Raw genomic sequence first — 19,369 nt, forward strand, 5'->3', positions numbered from 1 at the left:
TTACAATTTTTGTTCATTCCACGTAATAATTATATCCTCTTTGTTAGGTGTTGGTAAAAAAAAAAATAATAATAATAATTATGAGGTAACTTGATACTCTTCTTTTCTTTTTTTTTCTCTCGTGACAATAATGAATACACCTAGGTGCCTTTAGTACTTAAGTTAATCTCGTAAAATCGTAGAATTAAAAAACTCCCACAATTCAGACATGGAGCTCGGTACAAAATTTCTCGTCTGCCGGGCCTTCGAAGCCAAAACAAAATGTATAAACGAGAGAGAGAGAGAGAGAGGCAGGTGTGTGTACACAAGTGCGTGTCTTTTTTTTCCAAACTAACAGCCTCTTCGCAGGTCGAGATAATCGGCGGGCTATACCTGCTCACTTCGTGTGTACCGCAACGACGCGGAAAAATAATGAATTAACCACACAAATGAGTCGCGTTGCTGTATGGTTATTCTTCTTCTTCTCATGACATCTCTCGTGCCGTTGCTGGAACTCTAATAATTGTAAGTACGCACTATGTGTAGGTGTAGGAAAAAAAAAAGCGTGCAAGAGACTCACGTTTCACACGCGGCGCAGTGTGTGAGTATATATTATATATACCTAAGTGTATTTCTTGATTTTACGTAAGCATAAGCGCGTGAAAAATCGGTGTATATTATATACTATGCATGAGGTTGAAAAAAGGGATAAGCGCTTCTGATGCGCGATCGAGGGAAGAAAACCGTTTCGTTGCGGAAGTCAACAGCGAGTACACTCTATACCTATGTTGCTGCTACATACGCTGCTGCGAAAAAAAAAATATACTCACGCTTGATATAAATATTATGTACACCAAGGAGCCTCTTGATTCTCCCTCGTCGAGCTTTTGTTAAAAAAATTCGTCTCCTTCTCGTTTAAATGAAACAAAAACCAAACGGACAATGGCAACAAAGTAATATCGATTGACATCTCGCATGAATACCTGTAATAAGTATGTATACATATACACCTATACTCTAGAGGGAAGCCACGAAACGACGAGGAAAGCCGTGTAGATATAGGCACACTATTAAAGATCGATTGGTGGTGGGGATTGGCCAGAATGTGTGTGTGGAGAGGAACAACAACAACAACAACAACAAACCTAACATCACATGTTTGTGTACCCATGATGTGTATAGATGTAGAGAATTGTGTACGCGGCTGTGCAACTTTTACGAGGATTGGTGAAATCAAGGTCACGGTCTTTATGCACTTACCTGAATGCACCTCTCGCACACGGCAGCATCAAATCGGGTAAACAATCGCAATGGCATTTTGCAGGAGCATCGGCGCATGTACAAGTATATATATATTCGCGACAATCGTGGAAATATGAGGCGAAAGAAGGGGGGGGGAGGATTGTAGTCGTCGCGCTCTAACGAGGTGAAATCCACGTTGTTGATGTTGCATGAATGCGCGGAGAGGAGGTCGCGGGAATCTCTCGTATTGTGTGTGGGTACAGCTTTTTCCTTTTATTTCTCTCTCTTGTAATCTCTTTTCGCGATGGTCGAGCGGCTCTGCGACTCATCACCCATATAAATATGTGCATCAAATTTTCTCTCTCTATCTCTCGTTGCCTGCCGCTACATAATAGTATGGACCGTTTTTTCACTGACATATTTATGGTCGATTCGAGGTGTATCAGGGGTATGGGTGGGCCGATCGACGTCATTTATTTTGTAAGCTCCTCTCTGTTATATGTGACTGACTCTGCCGTGTCAAGTTATTAGTTGAGTTTATCATTATTGTTATTCTTTTTTTTTTTCAACAGCAGCTGAGAGGATGTTTTCCTACACGCGACGACGATGCGGTCTCGTTGAGACTGTAATTGCAAAATTACAGAATAGCCCAACAGTCTCTCTTTTTTTTTTTTTTTTTTTTTTTGCCTGCGAAACGAGACAAAAGTCACAAAATTTTTACTGTCCATGATTTTTCTTGGCTCATTGTATGGCCTGTGGCTTTGATTATTCGCGTAAGCACTTGGAAACACCAAAAAGTACAAGCACAATTCATCGATCAAACGAAATTATACTTGAAAAAAAAAAAAAAAAAAAAAAAAAAAAAAACAGCTGCAGCTATAGGACCACAAACACGTACTCATATATAAATGTCGAAATGTATTGCGTTTGTAGATGGTCACTATTCCCCGAGCGCGTATCGCAAGAAGTGCAAAATGACGCAGTCACGAGTCATCCGGGACTGTTGACCCTTTCCGCTTTATACATGTATACTGGCACCGAGGGACGCAGCTGTTAACCGTATGGTGTATAAAGAAGACCAGAGGGAAAAGCCGAGAAAAGAGAGAAAAAGAAGAAAAGCTATGTATATATTGTATAAAGTGAAGTGACGCTAAAAGATGAGATAAGTAAAGCTGACGCTCCATTCGAACTGTCATTAAAGTACACACTTGGCGAGCAACGATTGGCAAAATGAATGATCACGAGCAGCAGTTGGTGTTTTCTCTTCCCATGTGTATACATAATATTATACCGTTGAACCAGAATCACTTGCTCATATGGGACGCGTAGGTCAGGCAAAAGGGGAGCTAGCAGAGATGAATGACGATGGTTTTTAGATAATGTTGTTGCTCTCTTTGGGTATTACGAAAGAAGAGAGAGATAGAGAAATAATCGGAAATAATATCAATAGGTACCCCAGACCAGGTGGTGGTGTGTATTCTTCTCTCCCGGTATCTCGGATGATTCACGAGCCCGAGGCTATAATTAAACGCTATCGTATCACCTCCTCTCTCTCTCATTTTTATATAAATGACTGTCGTCACGTCAAATTTTACTCAAGTAGCTAATACACACCCGATAGATTTACGCACCTTATCTTTCCGGCACTTATAAACATTACACATATACTCAATGCGTGTGTGTACATTGTGCTTTGAAAAACAAAAGAACTGTTTTATATAAAAAGGAATACACGTAAAAAGGAATTTATTGCGTTATCGAGATATATATACATATATGTATACATATATTACACAGTTCCAGATATATATCGTAAAAAGATAAAACGCCCCCGTGTACGGCAACTCTTGTTACTAACTTGCCTCGATGATCAGTCTGTTCTCCACTTCCCTGTCGCGAGCAGAGGCACGTGTCGCGTTTTAATTTTTTGGGGAGCACAACTATTATTACTAACATTTTTCTCCTATCGATGTACATAAAAAAAAAAATAATAATAAATAACAAATAAAGATGCACAATGTTGCTTCAGTTGCATTTTTTTTTGTTCTACACGTAAACACGTGAATTGAAGTATACGGGCTTGTTCGCGATATAATGTTAGTGCAGTACAAGTCGAAAAAAGTGAAGTCGGATTACGACATACTCTGGAGATGCGTGAGGCCGTGCATCATGGTACGTTGCTTGATATGAGCCTCATATCATAATACCTCTGAAACATTAAATTTTTCATCTGGTGCCACCGACGATAACAAATCAAGATAATCATCCATGTATACGGATCATATGGAAAACGTTAAAGTTTTTTCAAAACAATCAATACCTTCGATCGTACCCTACGAAAAAATATAAACGATCGATGGACGATCGCAAGATATCTTTCTCCGTTAGCGAGAATCTCGCGCCATCTGTTGCCCCAATATCTCGACGTGGCCCAAATGGACGCACGAAAGATCGCGTATATCATCTCGGACCAACGTTGTACAAAAGTTTTACAAGCAGAGAGTGTATCTAGAGCGAGAAGGTACTCACACATAATGGGTCCAGATCGTGTAATAATACATATTCCGCCCCCTCATGTTCAAAACAAGAGTTGGCACGATGCCCTTGCGAGCAGGAAAGAGAGGGGTGTTGTATACATATTATTCAGCCAGACGCCGACCTTGACAGGAGAGAGAGAGAGAGTGTGGATGCTGTATGCGTGTATAACAACAATTGTCGGCTCCGATAAAAGATCCGGCGCTCCGTATTATGCAAAAGAGAGCGAGAGTGTCTATACATATAATGTAGTTTTATCAAGCGCCGCTGTTGCTGCGAACACGCGCCTTTTATATATATGTACATTGAAATGACAATCAGCCGTCGTGTTGTGCAATCGTGTATAGCCGCGTAATCGGCTGCCCTCCCCCTCTTATACGCCGCGTATGTATATGCGTTATCGTTGTTGGAGACACGCCGCCTTTTGTTTTCTTTTTTTCACTACGCGCACTGCGTCGATGATAATAATTATTGGCACGTCGACAGATGCGCGCTCGAGCCGCTCAATCGAGGCAAGCGGACCAATTTGCCATTTACCGTGTGTGAGAGCAGTTGCACAGCAAAGTTTCAATGGGTTACACGTGGTATACATATATATACTTGCGAAACAATTAAATTTATATGTTGCACGAGAGATCGGCTGAACTCGTGTGTATTGATACGATATCGGCGTATGAGCAAAACAATGATCGATCGGCCTTCGATTCCGGCGTACGCAATATTTCTAACGGGGCTTTTTTTTTTTCATGAATCTCTCCAACGGATGCTAGTCCCCTTTGATCGGCGACACGTGTAATTTCTCAACTTGATTCAATTAGGTAGAAGCAAAGGAGAATGAAAAAAGAAAAAAACACCCGTTTGCTGTGGACAACTGTGCACGAAAGTGTCCACATAGAGCTGGACGAGGGGGGAAACAAAAAAAAAAGAAACTCTAACTTTGACCCAAAAAGTAGTGACCGGGTGGCATTCCAAAAGCGAATTGGCCAACGAAGACCGAAATGGCCCGAAAAGTGCGGCGTTCCATTACACCGGCAATTGCAAACTATGTCCTCCTTCTCTATATACCTCCTCTCCTCTTCGAAACTCGCGTGCATGTGTGTAGATACGCGCTCCGAAAGTTATCCTCGTCCCGTTTCCTCCAGAGGAGGAGAGAACGGCTGTACCTATAGATGTGCGTTACACTTGAACATTTTAAACACGTATAGCGACGTCAATTTGATTTCGTGTGTTTCTGTTTCAGGGCGATTACATGAGGCACCCCGTCGTCTACGAACTGTCGCACAAGTATGGAGTCGCCGACAACACGCAGGTGCCCCTGTCCGCGCGCTTGGACGAGCTTCGCGAACACATACGCCGTGAAATTCGCAAGGTTCGTTCTTACTTTTTTTTTTTTTTTTTTTCCGGTATGATGTTTATAAAATATCAGGACTCTTTTGAAATGATTGATGGTTTCTGTATAGCTTTATACACATATAGCCAAATATACAACTGTAACTAAATCTCAATTGGTTCCATCTGTTTGTCTCTTTTTTCTTTCCGAAAGAGTTTTTTTTTAATTTTTTTACAAATGTACCGCTTTCGATGATCGTTAACTCTTTTCAACTTATACGCGCGTATGGGCTATATATATATATATTGTATCTGGATGTCCTTATTTCGTTTTGAGATTAACAAAATGGTATTCTGAAGTATCTATGTATTAAAAGAAGAGACAGCAGAACTGCGCGCGAATCGTTGCTAACCCTTGAGATGGCACCCTTTTTTGTTTTTCTGGTCGAAACATCGGGAAAGCCCCTAAACGAAATCGGGTCCCCGATTTTCATGACATTCGTTGTAAATTAATTGACGCAGGAGCTGAAGATCAAAGCCGGCGCGGAGAAGCTGCGCGAGGTGGCGACCGACCGCAAGGCCCTCTCGGACGTGGCCGCCATGGTGAAGATGTCGAACAGCAAGCTGAGCGAGCTGCAGGCCGAACTCCAGCAGCTCGAGAGCCAAATCATCCTTACCCAGGGACAGCCGCAGACGCCGCAACAGAATCACTCCAACGGACGAGGTATGTATAGGCTTGTTCTTTCAATTGTGTATATATGTACTAAAGCAGGTTCGGAGAAAAAAAAGGACAAGAGGCCACGAGCGGTAATTGCGCGGAGGAAGAGCTTTTTCCCCCGTCAACGATCACTTAACGTAATTAACGCGATTACCGGGGACAAACGGGAGCGTTGGGAGGGAATGAAAAAAAAAAAAAACAATTGAGAGCTCAAGTGTGTAACGTACGGTGCACGCAATCGAAACAGCGAAGAGGGGGAGGGAGGGAAAGAAATAAAGAAAAGCAATCGACCCGAGAGAGAAGAGCACGTGCTACTGGCACTTTGAGTTGTTCTCTTCGTCAAGAAATAAACGAGGAAGCAGAGACTGTCATTGGGTATAATATTCTTCTCATTGTATCCTTGCGATGACTAATTGTTCATGAGCACCTGATGCATCGGAGATTCGAAGGACAATGATCTTGCACCTGGTGCTTCCTTCCGGTATACGTGGGCATTGGGAGGGAATCCACCGCCGGCTAAACGCGCCATTTCCTCTTGGAACTCGCGAAAATACAGTTCAACGCGGGGTAAACGATGGCGCACGCAGATCCACGCACCTGTAGTGGGAATACCCTTACATATATTATGTACACATACACGTGCATGTTCCCAGCCAATTATTACGTCTTTCCCATGGCTGGTGCTCCTCTTTCTTTGCCCCCTCGACGAGGAACCCTTCCAGCAACTCGGCTCTCCTTTTCCTCTCTCTCGAAAAAGATAACGCGCTCGGTAGCACATACATAAGCAAACGCCACGTATACAAGTAGTAGCCGTGGAATGGGTACACGTGTTATCAGATTCAAGTATATATATATTCTCATGTGCCACCATCACCTGGTCTACTTGTACGTATACGTATAGCTCATCCTACTTCTCCAAGTGGGTATATGTATAATTTACGAACGTCCGGATCCTCGAGAGCGCGTCCTCCCCTTCTTCGCCATATCGCGCGGGAGAAAAAAAAAAAAAAGGCGAAGGTCTCGGTAAGCCTGGCATAGAATTAACCGATCCCTTTGGGTCACGCGCTGATAAAGTCCAATAGCTCTGTTCTTCGGGTCACCGGCGCCGCGTGTATGAGACTCCGGTTTGACAATCAATGAAAGATAAAAATGTAAAATCTTCCTGAAATACGCGTCGAGCTCTATATAATAACACACGGTATGTTATAACGTCCCATTGACACAGACATCATGTGCTCCATACAACTGCAGCATAAGCACACGCATAATATGTGCCAAGAGCCTCGGATATAATTAGTCTACAAATAGCTATACTGCTGCCGCTCCGTGACTCGAAAAACTGATTCATCATCATCCGGTCGCTCCTCTCTCGCGCTTATGTATACTATATTATATACATTTTACCTCCCAATAAGCGATCCTTATACTTACACGATTATGTAATGTATAATCATTTTTTTTTTTTTTTTTTTTTTTTTTTTTTTTTTTTTTTCCATGTATTTATAAACGCGGATGAATCATCGATGGTCGAATAAATCTGGAGGAAAACTTGATAAATTTCATTCCAAATCTCAAGGATGTACTTGTATGCGTGAAATCCGTATCGTCGCGCATAAACGAAGGTCAGGGAGCGTGAAAATCCCATTCCGAAATACTTATACTTTGCACGTTTAAACCGAGCTACCCTATACAACACACACACATATACAAATGTCCATCGAAAAGAAAGACGGAGCCGCAAGAATTTATTACGCGAGCCGTACGGCTGCGTTTATTTATACATCGGTTATACGTATATATAGCGGAGCAGAGAACAAGCAAAAAAGAGATACACTATAATACGTAAGTATACGTACGAGGGATGAGAGTATAATATAGTCCGATCCAGTCGAGTCGGCCATCATCCTTGAGGACAAGCCGAAACTGTATTACGCGCTCTCTTTTGCTCTTATATTTATACTATTTATACGCTTCTTCATTGGTGCGAGCTGCCCCTCTGATGGTGTATACGTGTAACAAGTAAATGGCACATACATACGTGTAGTGGGGCAGGTTTGGCTTGAAAAAAAAAAAAAATTATATATATGTATAAAAATCGCGCCGTGAAAGTAAGTCTCGAGGTGATGCTCGGTACTTATATAGCTCTCGTTTTCGCCGAGTTTCGGCGCTCTCTGCTCTCTTTTCTCTCTCCGATGTTGCGCGAGTATAACGTATACACGTTGTAGCGTTGCAAACTGGTGTATATGTATGCAAGTACACTATATAAGCCTCAACTGAGCCGCGCGCGTTGCGAAATTCGATCAAACTGACGCGTAAGAGGTTTTATATTTTTTTTACTCCCCCCCCTGCCCCTCAGTAAGTGTACAAGGTATGTGTATACCCATAGCTCTCTCCGACGCGTATAAATAAAGGTGGTACCTCCTCACGAGGTGCGACGTAATTAACCGAGTTTGGATTGGATTTTTTAAAAACTTTTTTACGCGTAATTTTGTCATCGTTTATCCAAGTCCTTCTCCTCGCGTGACTCTTCAATTTTATCGCGAGCGACAGATGTCGGACGGTTGTTCGAGTTTATAATATAGAAGATAGAAAAAAAAAAAAAAAAAAAAAAAAAAGAAATGGAAGGAAATGACAATAGAATGTTATTGCGTGTTATCGAGCTAAATAATTATTATTGTCATTATCAATGGAACTTGACTTTCGAGTAATTTTTTTTTTTTCCTAAAAGGTTTTTTTCGCACTGCAGTCATTTATCCGTCATATCATTGGATGTATGATTTTGATACGTATTGAAGTGGTTTTAACTTTTTTGATTTTATTTCCCGACCACTGCCAAACTTGTAAACTTTTTTTTTTAACCCCGTGATATGCATTTTATTGATGTTTTACACTTGTATTTGCATTTGCATTTGCCTGATTGTTCCACCGGTCGCGAGGTCGAAACCATCGCAAAGACGATTTTCGTGCAATGTATACGAACTTGAATGACCCACTCCGAGCACTCTGCCGGAGTCCCTGCAAAGTTCTCCTATATTCCTTACTAATCAATTTATTTTCCAGGAAGAGAAAAAAAAAATTAAATCTAAACACCTCAACGCGCTCCTTATACTGAGTATAATGTGCTCTCTATCTCTGCTGGTATACACCGTACTTACGTTCACTCGTACGAAACGAATAAATTCGAATTTTTTTTTTTTTTTTTTCCTCAACTTCCGGCTTTATGTACATGCACCAAGCAAACACCGGGCGAATGTACACAGACTTTTTTCTTTCTCCAGAACTAATTGGACGACCGATCATTTGTTGCGAGTTTCGATTCTTTCTCGGCTTTTCGTGTACCGTCGAATTACCATTGAATCGCCGACTCGCGCCTGGGGTGAAATTCCATTGGTCATCGTCGTCCGTTTTACCCTTGAAATGAGCATCGGGTGATTTTCATTTAATTTAATTTATTTATCAGGTATAATTAATTGCAATATTTTTCACCATAAACAACGAAAAGGAACGAAGGGTAAAATCCAAGAAAAATCGAAAGATCTTAGCGAAGCCTCAACAAGTTTCTTCCCATGCCGCAGAGACGGAGGCGAATACTTTGCATATACACACACACCACTTACTTAGTGTCACGCGCAACGTCCGTCGACCGCAGCATTGCCCGGGGACGGCCACCGTATATACTTACATTTATCCTGTATACACTCCGGAAGTTCTCGGCGGCCTTATTGAGCGCATCCAGGCTAGTATTACGTGCATCCGGAGGGGCACGTCGGCGAAAAAAAAAAAAAAAGGTACGAAGGAGAGAAAGAAGAAGCGTCGGTCGTCCCGGGCGTGCACGACTATCGTGTGATGTATACAGTTGTGCCGGTGATGGTGATAGTTCGATATCGAACTGTACCTACGTCGTGTATGCACAGCGGGGCGGGCTGTTTGCGTATAATGCTTGTATATACACGGGCTTGGTGGCTTTTTATCGAAAAAAAGGGGCGCACACGCGCGTGCCTCTTTTTGTGTCCATTAGGGGGGTGAGAGAAGCGCTTCTTCATTTGCTTGATTGCACGAGGAGGACTGCCAGCTGAGGAAGGATGTGTCATCGGAGGGCGTATTCCTTTTTTTTTTTTTTTTTTTTCTTTCTCTTAGAGGGATCCCACACGGATTCATCACGCAATCTTTTGTTCTTTCTTTCTCGAAAGCTCTTCTTTTTAAATATCGTTTTGTTCTCTCTGGAGCTTTTTTTTTCCTCTTTGAGCGTACAGTTGTAGTTGAAGGATGATTGATCAAACAGCAGTGGAAACTATAGAGAAAATAGTCGGGTACAGTCGTGAGGGTGCAAAAACGCCTGTGAGACGAGAGAAAAAAAAAATCACATTTTTGTCCCCTCTTGACAGAATATACATAGGTACATCGGTGCACTTTTCTCCTCGCCTCTTACATGTATATATATATGTCCGTCCAGACGGAGAGTAATGGGCCGAGTGAGTCATTCATATACAAGTTACTCGCGCCCCAAGCGGCGTTACCTCGACTCCTCTGGCATTGTCCAGCTGCTGCCATATGCGTGTATACTTTGCTGCATAACAGTATACGAGGAGAGAGAGAGAGAGAAAGAGACTAAAGCTCGTCGTCGTCGATTACGATGTCCCGTATAATGTTGCTATCTAAAGCGCGCAAAAGTTAACGCGCCGTACTCGAGCTGATTCATCGCGCGCTGTGATTGGCTGCTGGCGGGACGAAACGCCGTAATGTACATGTACCGAGGTAATTGTCCGTATGTGGATATATTTATGTACATGCAAACTGCCACGGATGCATGTAACACCTAAATAACGTGTCTCTCTGGTGTGCGATGATCGGCAATTTTTTTTTTTTTTTTTTTTTTTTTTTTTTTTCATCACTGACAGTGACGTTGAGGAAAAATTAATTTCTCGGAAAGCCGTACAATGACTTACCGATCTTTTTTTACGCTCAACTCGGACTTTTAATTTAAAAAAAAAAACTGTTGCTACTGCAGTGCTGGTGGTATTGAGAAAAAAAAATTTATGAATCATTTACAGTCTCGTCGATAAGCTCTATTGGAAATCTATAAATGTAAGAGTGTTCGCAAAAAATAGCTTTGAAGAAAATTTATTTTTCACGTTAAATATTCAAAGCTTTTCTTTTTCTCTCACGACAGCGTAATATATACTCACTCCCGGTGACGATGATGATCGATCGAACGGTTGAAAATAGCAAAATGTATAATAATTTTGATACAAAAATTTGTGACGCATTTCAACATGTATATGTATATACTGTATTGGATAAAAAAAAAATGAGTTACAGTATACGACAGTAGCCGCTGCGTGTGTACGTATAACACAATATGCACAAGCGATCATTCGCACTCCATTCGCGGGAGCAACAGCAGTGCATTATTCATGTTATTAGCTCTCGGTCTTTCGAACTCTGAAACTATACTAATGTACCGCGTGCAAATTGTACTCTGTCTCTCTATGAATATAAATTACTCGTAAAAGCCCCCCATTACGCCTGTTTTATCTCAGCCTCTTATCCGTGTACCTAAATACGCCTTCTTCCTTTTTTTTTCAAATTTCCATTGCCTCCTTTCGATTGTCAGACTTTGCTCTCCCTCTCTATACTATTATTAACAAATGGGCGGCGCGTGACGCGTGCACCTAACAATTATACTTTTCGTGCGATAAATCATACGTGGCGCGTGCACACGCGGATATTACAATGGACAGTCGTTATCGGTTGTAAATTTAGATTTGAATTTATTAAGTGACTTCCGTTATTTTTTATCTACTGTGACTTTGTGTCTGCAACTATTTATGTATACCTACATCGCATTGTCTGTCCGCTACGTCGTTGGCCCAACACTATAGTATATACATGTTATATTATTATAGTCCAGGTGCTATATAGGTATGGTTTCGTATTTAGTCTCATAAGTACATGTTCACGATAAGACAAAGTTTTTTTTTTTTTTTTCACTCTTATTATTTTCAAACTGAGAATTGGTCGTTACCATGCAAGTCATCATTTTTTCATACAAAATATTATGGAAGTATAGTTGATTGACAAACAAGTTTACGATTCGTTGTAAATTCGTACACATCAGAAAAAAAACTATTTTGCTTACTTGCTAGAAATATAAGTATACAAGACTACAGAGCCATAACTTGCGTCCATACTACACGACTAGTGGCTCATTGTCATCGAATTAGGTACAAGTACCATATGGATGTGTTTTCCTGGCAAACATGATGTTATTATTTCCTTTCACACCGATTTCAAAAATAATGACAATGATAAAAAAAAAAAAAAAAAAAAAGAGTCGTTATAAGTTGATTGTAGTACTTTGGTTGTTTTTATCGTTTTCCATTGATGTAAGTGTACACATTATATTTATGTACTTGCCCTCCTAATACACACACGTTGTAGCTACATTAGGTACGCATGTGGCTAATATATCTACTAATGTCGACCATTCACTTATAACCATGGAAAAAAAAAAAAAAAAAAAAAAAATAGATGTGCGCTATTTTTTAACACTCTCAACATTTTCTCAAACGCACAAGAAAAAAAAATCCGTTGCATGCACTGCTAGAACTAGAATTTTAAAAACATGGCCTCTTTATGGTCATGATAATTGTGAGTCTATATTTTTCCAAAAAATAAATTTTTTCATTTTGTTTTTCTATTCATGCACAAATTTTGATCTGAGGAATATCATACGAGAAACATCACCGAGATACTCAGGGCATGAGTCCGTGTATAACGCTCGCGCAATAAAAAGAGCTATACAGCTAGTGGAGCAAGAAGAGAGAGAGAGATATGACGTAAGCTCTGCACATGAGCACTGTAGGGAGGCGCGTCACTCGTACACGCTTATTTCTTCTTCTTTTATTCGTCTGGTCTGATGCCTCAGCCATGAGTCCGGAGCAAAGCACTCTGCTGTGCTGTGTATATTCTCGCAATGGTGATGATAACAGCCAGTCTTGTCGCTTCACCGCATCCGATAACGTTTTGTATCGCTTCATGATTTCTTCTTATAATATATAATACATCACATTATCATCGCATTCTCTGTGGATGATGACATTTCGTCTGCACTTGCGGATATTATTTATTCGATCGACCGATTACTGTTACTAATTCCTTTTTTTTTCGTACGTATTATATATGTTAAATAAACTACATAACTGTAGATTAAATTAAAGGAAGCTAGACTGTATTTCTGTATTTTTGTTTCTCTTAATTATAAAGGATAATATGTCGACTGTACGGTACACTACCTTTAAAACTTGCTTCAATACAGATTTATAATATTATTACTGGAGTTAGTGCAGAACAAGATATTGAATGTTGTATCTACACGTTTTTTTTTTTTCTTTGTTTTTTTTTTCCTGTTCGCCCGTGAAGAGTCACGTTCTCACGATATCTTTATCACCACGACGCAATAAATTTGATAGTATTATAAAAAAAAATTTTAACGTCTTATTTACATAGTGCATTGGTTATAATTTAAGAGTAGGGGTATGGAGAGAGAAATACCGTATCCGTTGGTTGGTGTCAATTTGTTGTCGTAAAAATCATCATCTCGAAAAGAGAAAACCGATTTTCATGTGCGCCGATTTGCATACTCGTCGGTACTGTTATTACGGCGTGACCAAAAATCATGACGAATAAACACGTCTAAGTGCGTGCGTGTCGTGCCAGTCCAGTTGTACATGATTATATATATATATATATATATATTATGTATCTAATCAGTTCGGTAGTAAGGATGTCGCGGACCATCGAGCAGAACGACGCAGTCGTAATAACGATTACAGCAGTGTGCATTTATTTTTTTAAGAAAAGGAACACAGTTACAATATTCTTACGCCATACTTGGTTAGCTCGTAATAATTTTTCACTGAAACTCCCCCCGACCGTCCCAATAATAAAATCGAATTAAAAATACATACGTATAGTATTGTACACGTTCATTAGTTGCATTAATTTATCCAATCGGGTTATACATATACATGTACATGGTTTACTGTAGTACCTAGTATAATTAAAAGTGTCACGCGTTGGTGGATCAATTTTTCATTGGAGCGCTGGAAGGTTTCCGATAAGCAGTAATATGGGAACGACATTGTCTATGTCTTTTTCAAAGGATGTCGGAGCACTAATTCAACTTGGGGTGTGCAATAAATACGTATGCGTGTGTGCCCTACAAACCTTGAAATTTCGATATTTATAGAAAATCCAGTATAGAGTGTATATAGATGAAACGAAGCGATCAAATATATAGTATGGATATGCACGAGAACTCTCGCGATTTATGATCTTGACGTGTGATTTTTTTTTTTTTTTTTTTTTTTAATTAGAGAACGATTTGTAAAAGAGGGGAAAAAACGTGTGCTCGATCTGAAACCTCTGAAGTCGCGCGTTTGTGCTTTGATCGTCTGCTTCTGACGGCAACACATTACTTGTACATTGACCCTGAAATAATGCGTAATTTTTTTTCCTTCTCATCTCTCTTGGACACCCGTGACGTAGACTCCCTCGTCGGCTCTTTGTAGTCCTCACAATTTAACATTACTTACGTCATCGTGAAATTGGTCCTTTTTAAAATCATTTATTAAAGAATTTAGTTTTCCACGATAAAAAACCACCCAACACAGAAATGCGTATAGAGAGATCGGGGGCTTTCTCGACTTTCCACGTTACACACCGATCAATCGATGCGATCTTTCGCTCTCTTTTTTTTTTTTTTTTTTTTTTTTTTTTCCATTCCCATCCCAGTCCCGCTACTGTAGTAATTATCTCCTTGATTCGTTTTAAAAACGGGATAATACACCACTCGCATGCGCGGCCACGTCGTTCCGCCGCTCGAGCACACGCAAACAATTAAATCGCAGCAGCGGCAGTACTTACAGGCGATACATAGATCGCGCGATAGTGTTTATAATATTGTGTATACACCATACGCGCATGAATCGAAAACGCGAGTATAGGTATCCGCTAATGTGCAACGGTTCTCTCTCCCGCGCGTTAAAACTTAATGTTATTATCATATATATAGGAATTTTTTTTTTTTTATTACCATAACGATGAGGGGAATAATACAGAGAGCGCAAGCCTGTGTTTGCACCGTTTCTCGGGCGTAATTGCCGGAAGCGCTGCCGCTTCGTCGTTACAAAAATACACATAGTCATTAGGAGTAACGAATTTCACAAATTTTCAGTGAATAATATTTTTCTTTTTCATTGTTTCCTTTGCAATATATCACGTATATAGGTACCGACGATCTTTTTCACCCCAATCCCGTATTAACGCGCATATATTTATTATTATTATAATTATTATTTTTTTTAACGCAAAATAGACGTAAAGCTATAAATATGCTATGTACCTGGCGTAAGAAAGAAGAAGAGTCCCTCCTTTTTTTTCGTACGGAAAAATCGCCAAGAAGAGCCACGCAGGAGCAACAGCCTGCACATAAGTACATGATATATATATTTATGTGTGCATGCGATCGTGAGTCATTGAACCCTTGCTCTACAGCAGACGCTCGAGAACGCGCTGTATATATATATATACCTACACACCGACAAATAGAGAGAGAGATGTGTGTAGGTACATGCTGCATATATATTAATGCACAACATAACACATGTGTGCAAATTGCATGTGCTCTTCTCTGTTTTGGCCTCGCAGCCTTTTTTATTTTTTATTTTTATTTTTTCTTTCTCAAAGCCCCCTCGTCCCCGAACAAAAAAAAAAAAAACAACGGTGCCGCAGTGGGTCGTGCACTGCTTTTGTATTATGCTTCGTATTGTATAATGTGGCAAAATGAGTGAGCGCACACGGTGAGTTGTAAGTATAGTGGAAATAATGAGGTATTGCGTTTTATATAATTATCAATGATTTTTTTTTTATACGATGCAGCTACAGCTATAACTTAAATTTTGTAAACCATCGATGATAAAACATGCGGTTGTCCCGATCCTCCATGGGACAACGATCGCTCTTATATACGAATCCTTTTATTTTTTCTTCGCGCACAGTGTCATAGACGACTGGCTGCGGCACCCCCCCCCCCCCCGTATTCTACACGTTTCCCTTTGTCGACCCATAGCCTTTTTCGAATGCCCCCCTCGCTTGGCTGCGTTCATTGAATTTTCTCTTTCTCTCATCGTTTAGTTCGCGCGGAATAAAAAATTCAGCCGATTCACGGGTGCTTTCGTTGCGCGTGCGGGTGGGGCCGTTTTTTTTTTTTTTTTTTTTTTTTTTTTTTTTAACTCCATACAGCGGGGAATTAACTTTGGTTCGGAAACGATGGCTTTAGAAACGTTTTGTTCTTGCCGGTGCACAATTTATGTTTTACCGAAAATCAGCTGTTTATATACTTGGCCAATGTGTATATAATATTTGAATACTTTGGGGTAACTATATATATATAAGTTTCGGTATGAACCGTATTGTATGTGCTTACTGTAACATTGATCGGGTTGAGAGTAAACGAGTGTATGAGCTATAGTGTTGAATGTAATATTTTCTAATTGACAGATTTTTTACAGCACGTTATTGTCACTTGTCGCTATATTAACATTTAGTGTAGTGAAAAAAAAATTGACGATTTCATCTATTGCGTGTGTCAGGCTTAGAGTATATGGAACGCGTTTTTCCCGCACATATTTTCAAGTAAAAAAAAAAAAAAAAAAAATTCATAAAGAATATAATTTTAAAGCGATTCAATAAACTTCGGAAGTGGAAGTGAGTGACGTCACTTCCTGCTTATAAAACTCTTGTTTGTTTACGTGGAAAACAAAAACACGTGTCTATTATTTTTCGATAATCCACCCACGAACTTGAGTACCTAATACATTTCATAAATGTTTTCGTTTTTAGTATGTTATTTCCTGTTAATGGAAAATTCAATCAAAACACCCGCTGAAGCGCTTCTGGTAGAGTGACTAATAATATGTAGATACCCTTGTTTTTTTTTTGTTTTTTTTTTTTTTTTCGGTAAAAACATCAATAAAGTACACATCCAACGCGAATTTAAACTTGATTCAATATCCCGCAAGCCAACTTCGTGTAAACTTTGAGGGCAATATCTGCTCGAAAAATCGCGCCACCTATTCTACGAAGTGTAAAATCGTAAATATAGCCATGCCCACAAAAGCTCACTTGTACACACAAACCCGCACAAACCCACGATATATGGATTCACGCGACACACAATGGCCGTCCACTCTGGTGGAAATTCAATAAGCCATCCGCTCGTTTCCTTGAATATTTAGCACATTTATGTGTACCATGCACACCTATGTACATGATATATATGTATATATATAGACAGTAACAGTAAAAGCTCGACACGTATGGGAGAGATATCCTGTTGTAGGAAAGTAGGGAGAGCCTTAAATTGAAAATCGCGTGTAGCTGTGTGCGTAAATGTACATATTGGCCGATAACCAATAGTGTATAGGTATATATAAGCACTAACATAACTCTATAGAAGAAGGCGAGGCTAAATTGACCAAACGACCTTTTCCTTCCCTCCTGTGCTTTTATATATACATTACCGTACGATCCATACATATAGATTCACGCGTGTATACGGTAGTATCGGGAAAGGGTAGTTTCTCGTCCCCGCCCGTGTTTGCTTGGGACGGGAGTCGATTTCCCATGTAAACGTCTTCTCGTTTTCACTTATTTTCCCATTAGACCGATAACGTGTACGAATAGTATACCTATATAGTGAGCAGTGGTTGGGTGTATAAGGGAAACGGAGTTATCGAGGGATCAATCTCGGATGTTTTTCCAGTGTTGCACAAGCAGTAAGTATATACCTACGTGTGTAGGGTATGTGTGTGTATAATATACATACATACATGATTGAAGCCGATTCAATTGTACGCCGATTTTTATCTTTTGAGCGATCGGGTATAAGTAGGTATATATCAATTGTATCAAAATAACGCGAGACACGAGAATTTCAACAACCGTGTTTTGAAATACGTGTAACATATACATATATATACCTATGCTTACAAACGTCAAGGGAAGATGAAAAAAAAAAAAAAAAAAAAAAAAGAAAAAAATCCTATAGGTACATACCTGCAAGTGATTCGTTCGCTCTACACTTCGCACTTGGTTGAAGCCAATGTCTCTTTTTCTCTCGCTTACAATGGCTATTGGTGTACATTGGTACATTGCCACGTGCGCCGTGGGAATTAATTCCCTGAATGATCGGCGCCAAACTATATACATTTCGATCGATCGATCGGACGAGATTTGTCGTCGCTATGGGGTTTGTGTGTATACACGGACTCGTTACTCCTATATGATGGTTAATACAAGAATATATACACACACGTGTCTGTCTTTTTTTTCTGAACTCCATTTATTGCAGATGCGTTATTTATTTATTTATTTTTTTTTTTTTTTTTGATGGAGTGTCTCATTATTTACGATGATGTATCAAAAAATGATACATTTTATTTTGCCAATCATTCGTTTGGATTTGCAGAGGGAATGGGTTAAAAAAAACAAGCGAAACGACAAATCTGTGGGTAAAAAAAAAAATATTCAGCGCAAGTAGGCAAAACACAGCCAGTGCCGATAGAGGAGAGAAAAATAATCAACTCCCACTTGTTGTCTGTTTCTTCTCCTTCTGTTATCTTGCGAATATATATAAAATCCTCTAGGGGTGTTATAAAAGAAGCCAATTAATTTTTGTTTTTGTACAATTGTATATAATAGGTTTTTCGAGAGCAACGGAGCCGGTGTCCCTTTTCTCTCACGCGTCAAAGCGTATACAAAACGACGCCGGCGCTGGGAAGCTAGCGGCGATGCCGTAATTGCATATTATGACGGCTCTGCTTTGTACCTGTACGGCACACACGCGTACGACCGGAACTCCTTCGAGCAATTACTGCAGCGCGAGTGAATGAGAGGCGAACGTCTGGGGGTTTTTTTGCCCCCCCCCCGCTTCTATAAAGCTGTTGATGCTTGGTGTGCTTTTTTCCTCTTTTTTTAAACTTGCGGTTATAGGTGCGAGTGGTCGCAACCGCAATTTTTGGGAAACTCGCTCGAAAAGACTGGCAATCGCAGGAAAAATATCCTTCACGATTGAATTTTCTCTTGAAAAAAAAAGTAATGATAACAACGACGAGGGTAAAAAGTAGCGCTAATTATGAATCTTCGCATGCACGCAGAGATCATTACGAATTTCTCCTGTTTTCACCGCAATACAGTTAAAGGAGAGGCTATACATATATATGTATAATACGAGCCGAGAGCACACAAAGGACAAAATACAAAGCGTGTACAACAGAAGCAACAGCAACTGGTATAGGTATATATACACACCAGAGAACGGATTATCAAATCTAGCTTCCGTTGCGCGAACAATGCCTGAATTAGGCCCCCTCGTTATGTTTGCTCTCTTTCCCCGCGGTGTTGTTGCTCCTCGTACGTATGGGTAACTATATATATGCTGTATGCCGACAAACGACGAGGTTCTTGGTAAAAAAAAAAAAGAAGGGAGGAAGAAAATCCCAC

General features: G+C 40.1%; 1 protein-coding gene across 5 annotated transcripts in view; it reads left to right on the top strand.

The window, feature by feature from the left end:
* The window catches only part of Pkn (serine/threonine-protein kinase N), a 41,272-nt gene that overhangs the window by 4,380 nt on the left and 17,523 nt on the right, over window positions 1–19,369 (top strand). For 4 of the 5 annotated variants that reach the window (XM_089598317.1, XM_014363456.2, XM_014363457.2 and 1 more), the window contains exons 2-3: window positions 4,997–5,125; window positions 5,608–5,809. In XM_089598317.1, the coding sequence (XP_089454443.1) occupies window positions 4,997–5,125; window positions 5,608–5,809 (331 nt within the window). Of the gene's footprint in view, window positions 1–3,262; window positions 3,394–4,996; window positions 5,126–5,607; window positions 5,810–19,369 lie in introns of those variants that run through there. The other variant, XM_089598316.1, reaches the window with a different exon arrangement.

Source organism: Copidosoma floridanum, unplaced genomic scaffold (assembly GCF_036245765.1).
Source record: "Copidosoma floridanum isolate Cflo_tuat_1 unplaced genomic scaffold, Cflo_Japanese_pri ptg000006l, whole genome shotgun sequence".
In the NCBI taxonomy this organism is placed as follows: Eukaryota; Metazoa; Arthropoda; class Insecta; order Hymenoptera; family Encyrtidae; genus Copidosoma; species Copidosoma floridanum.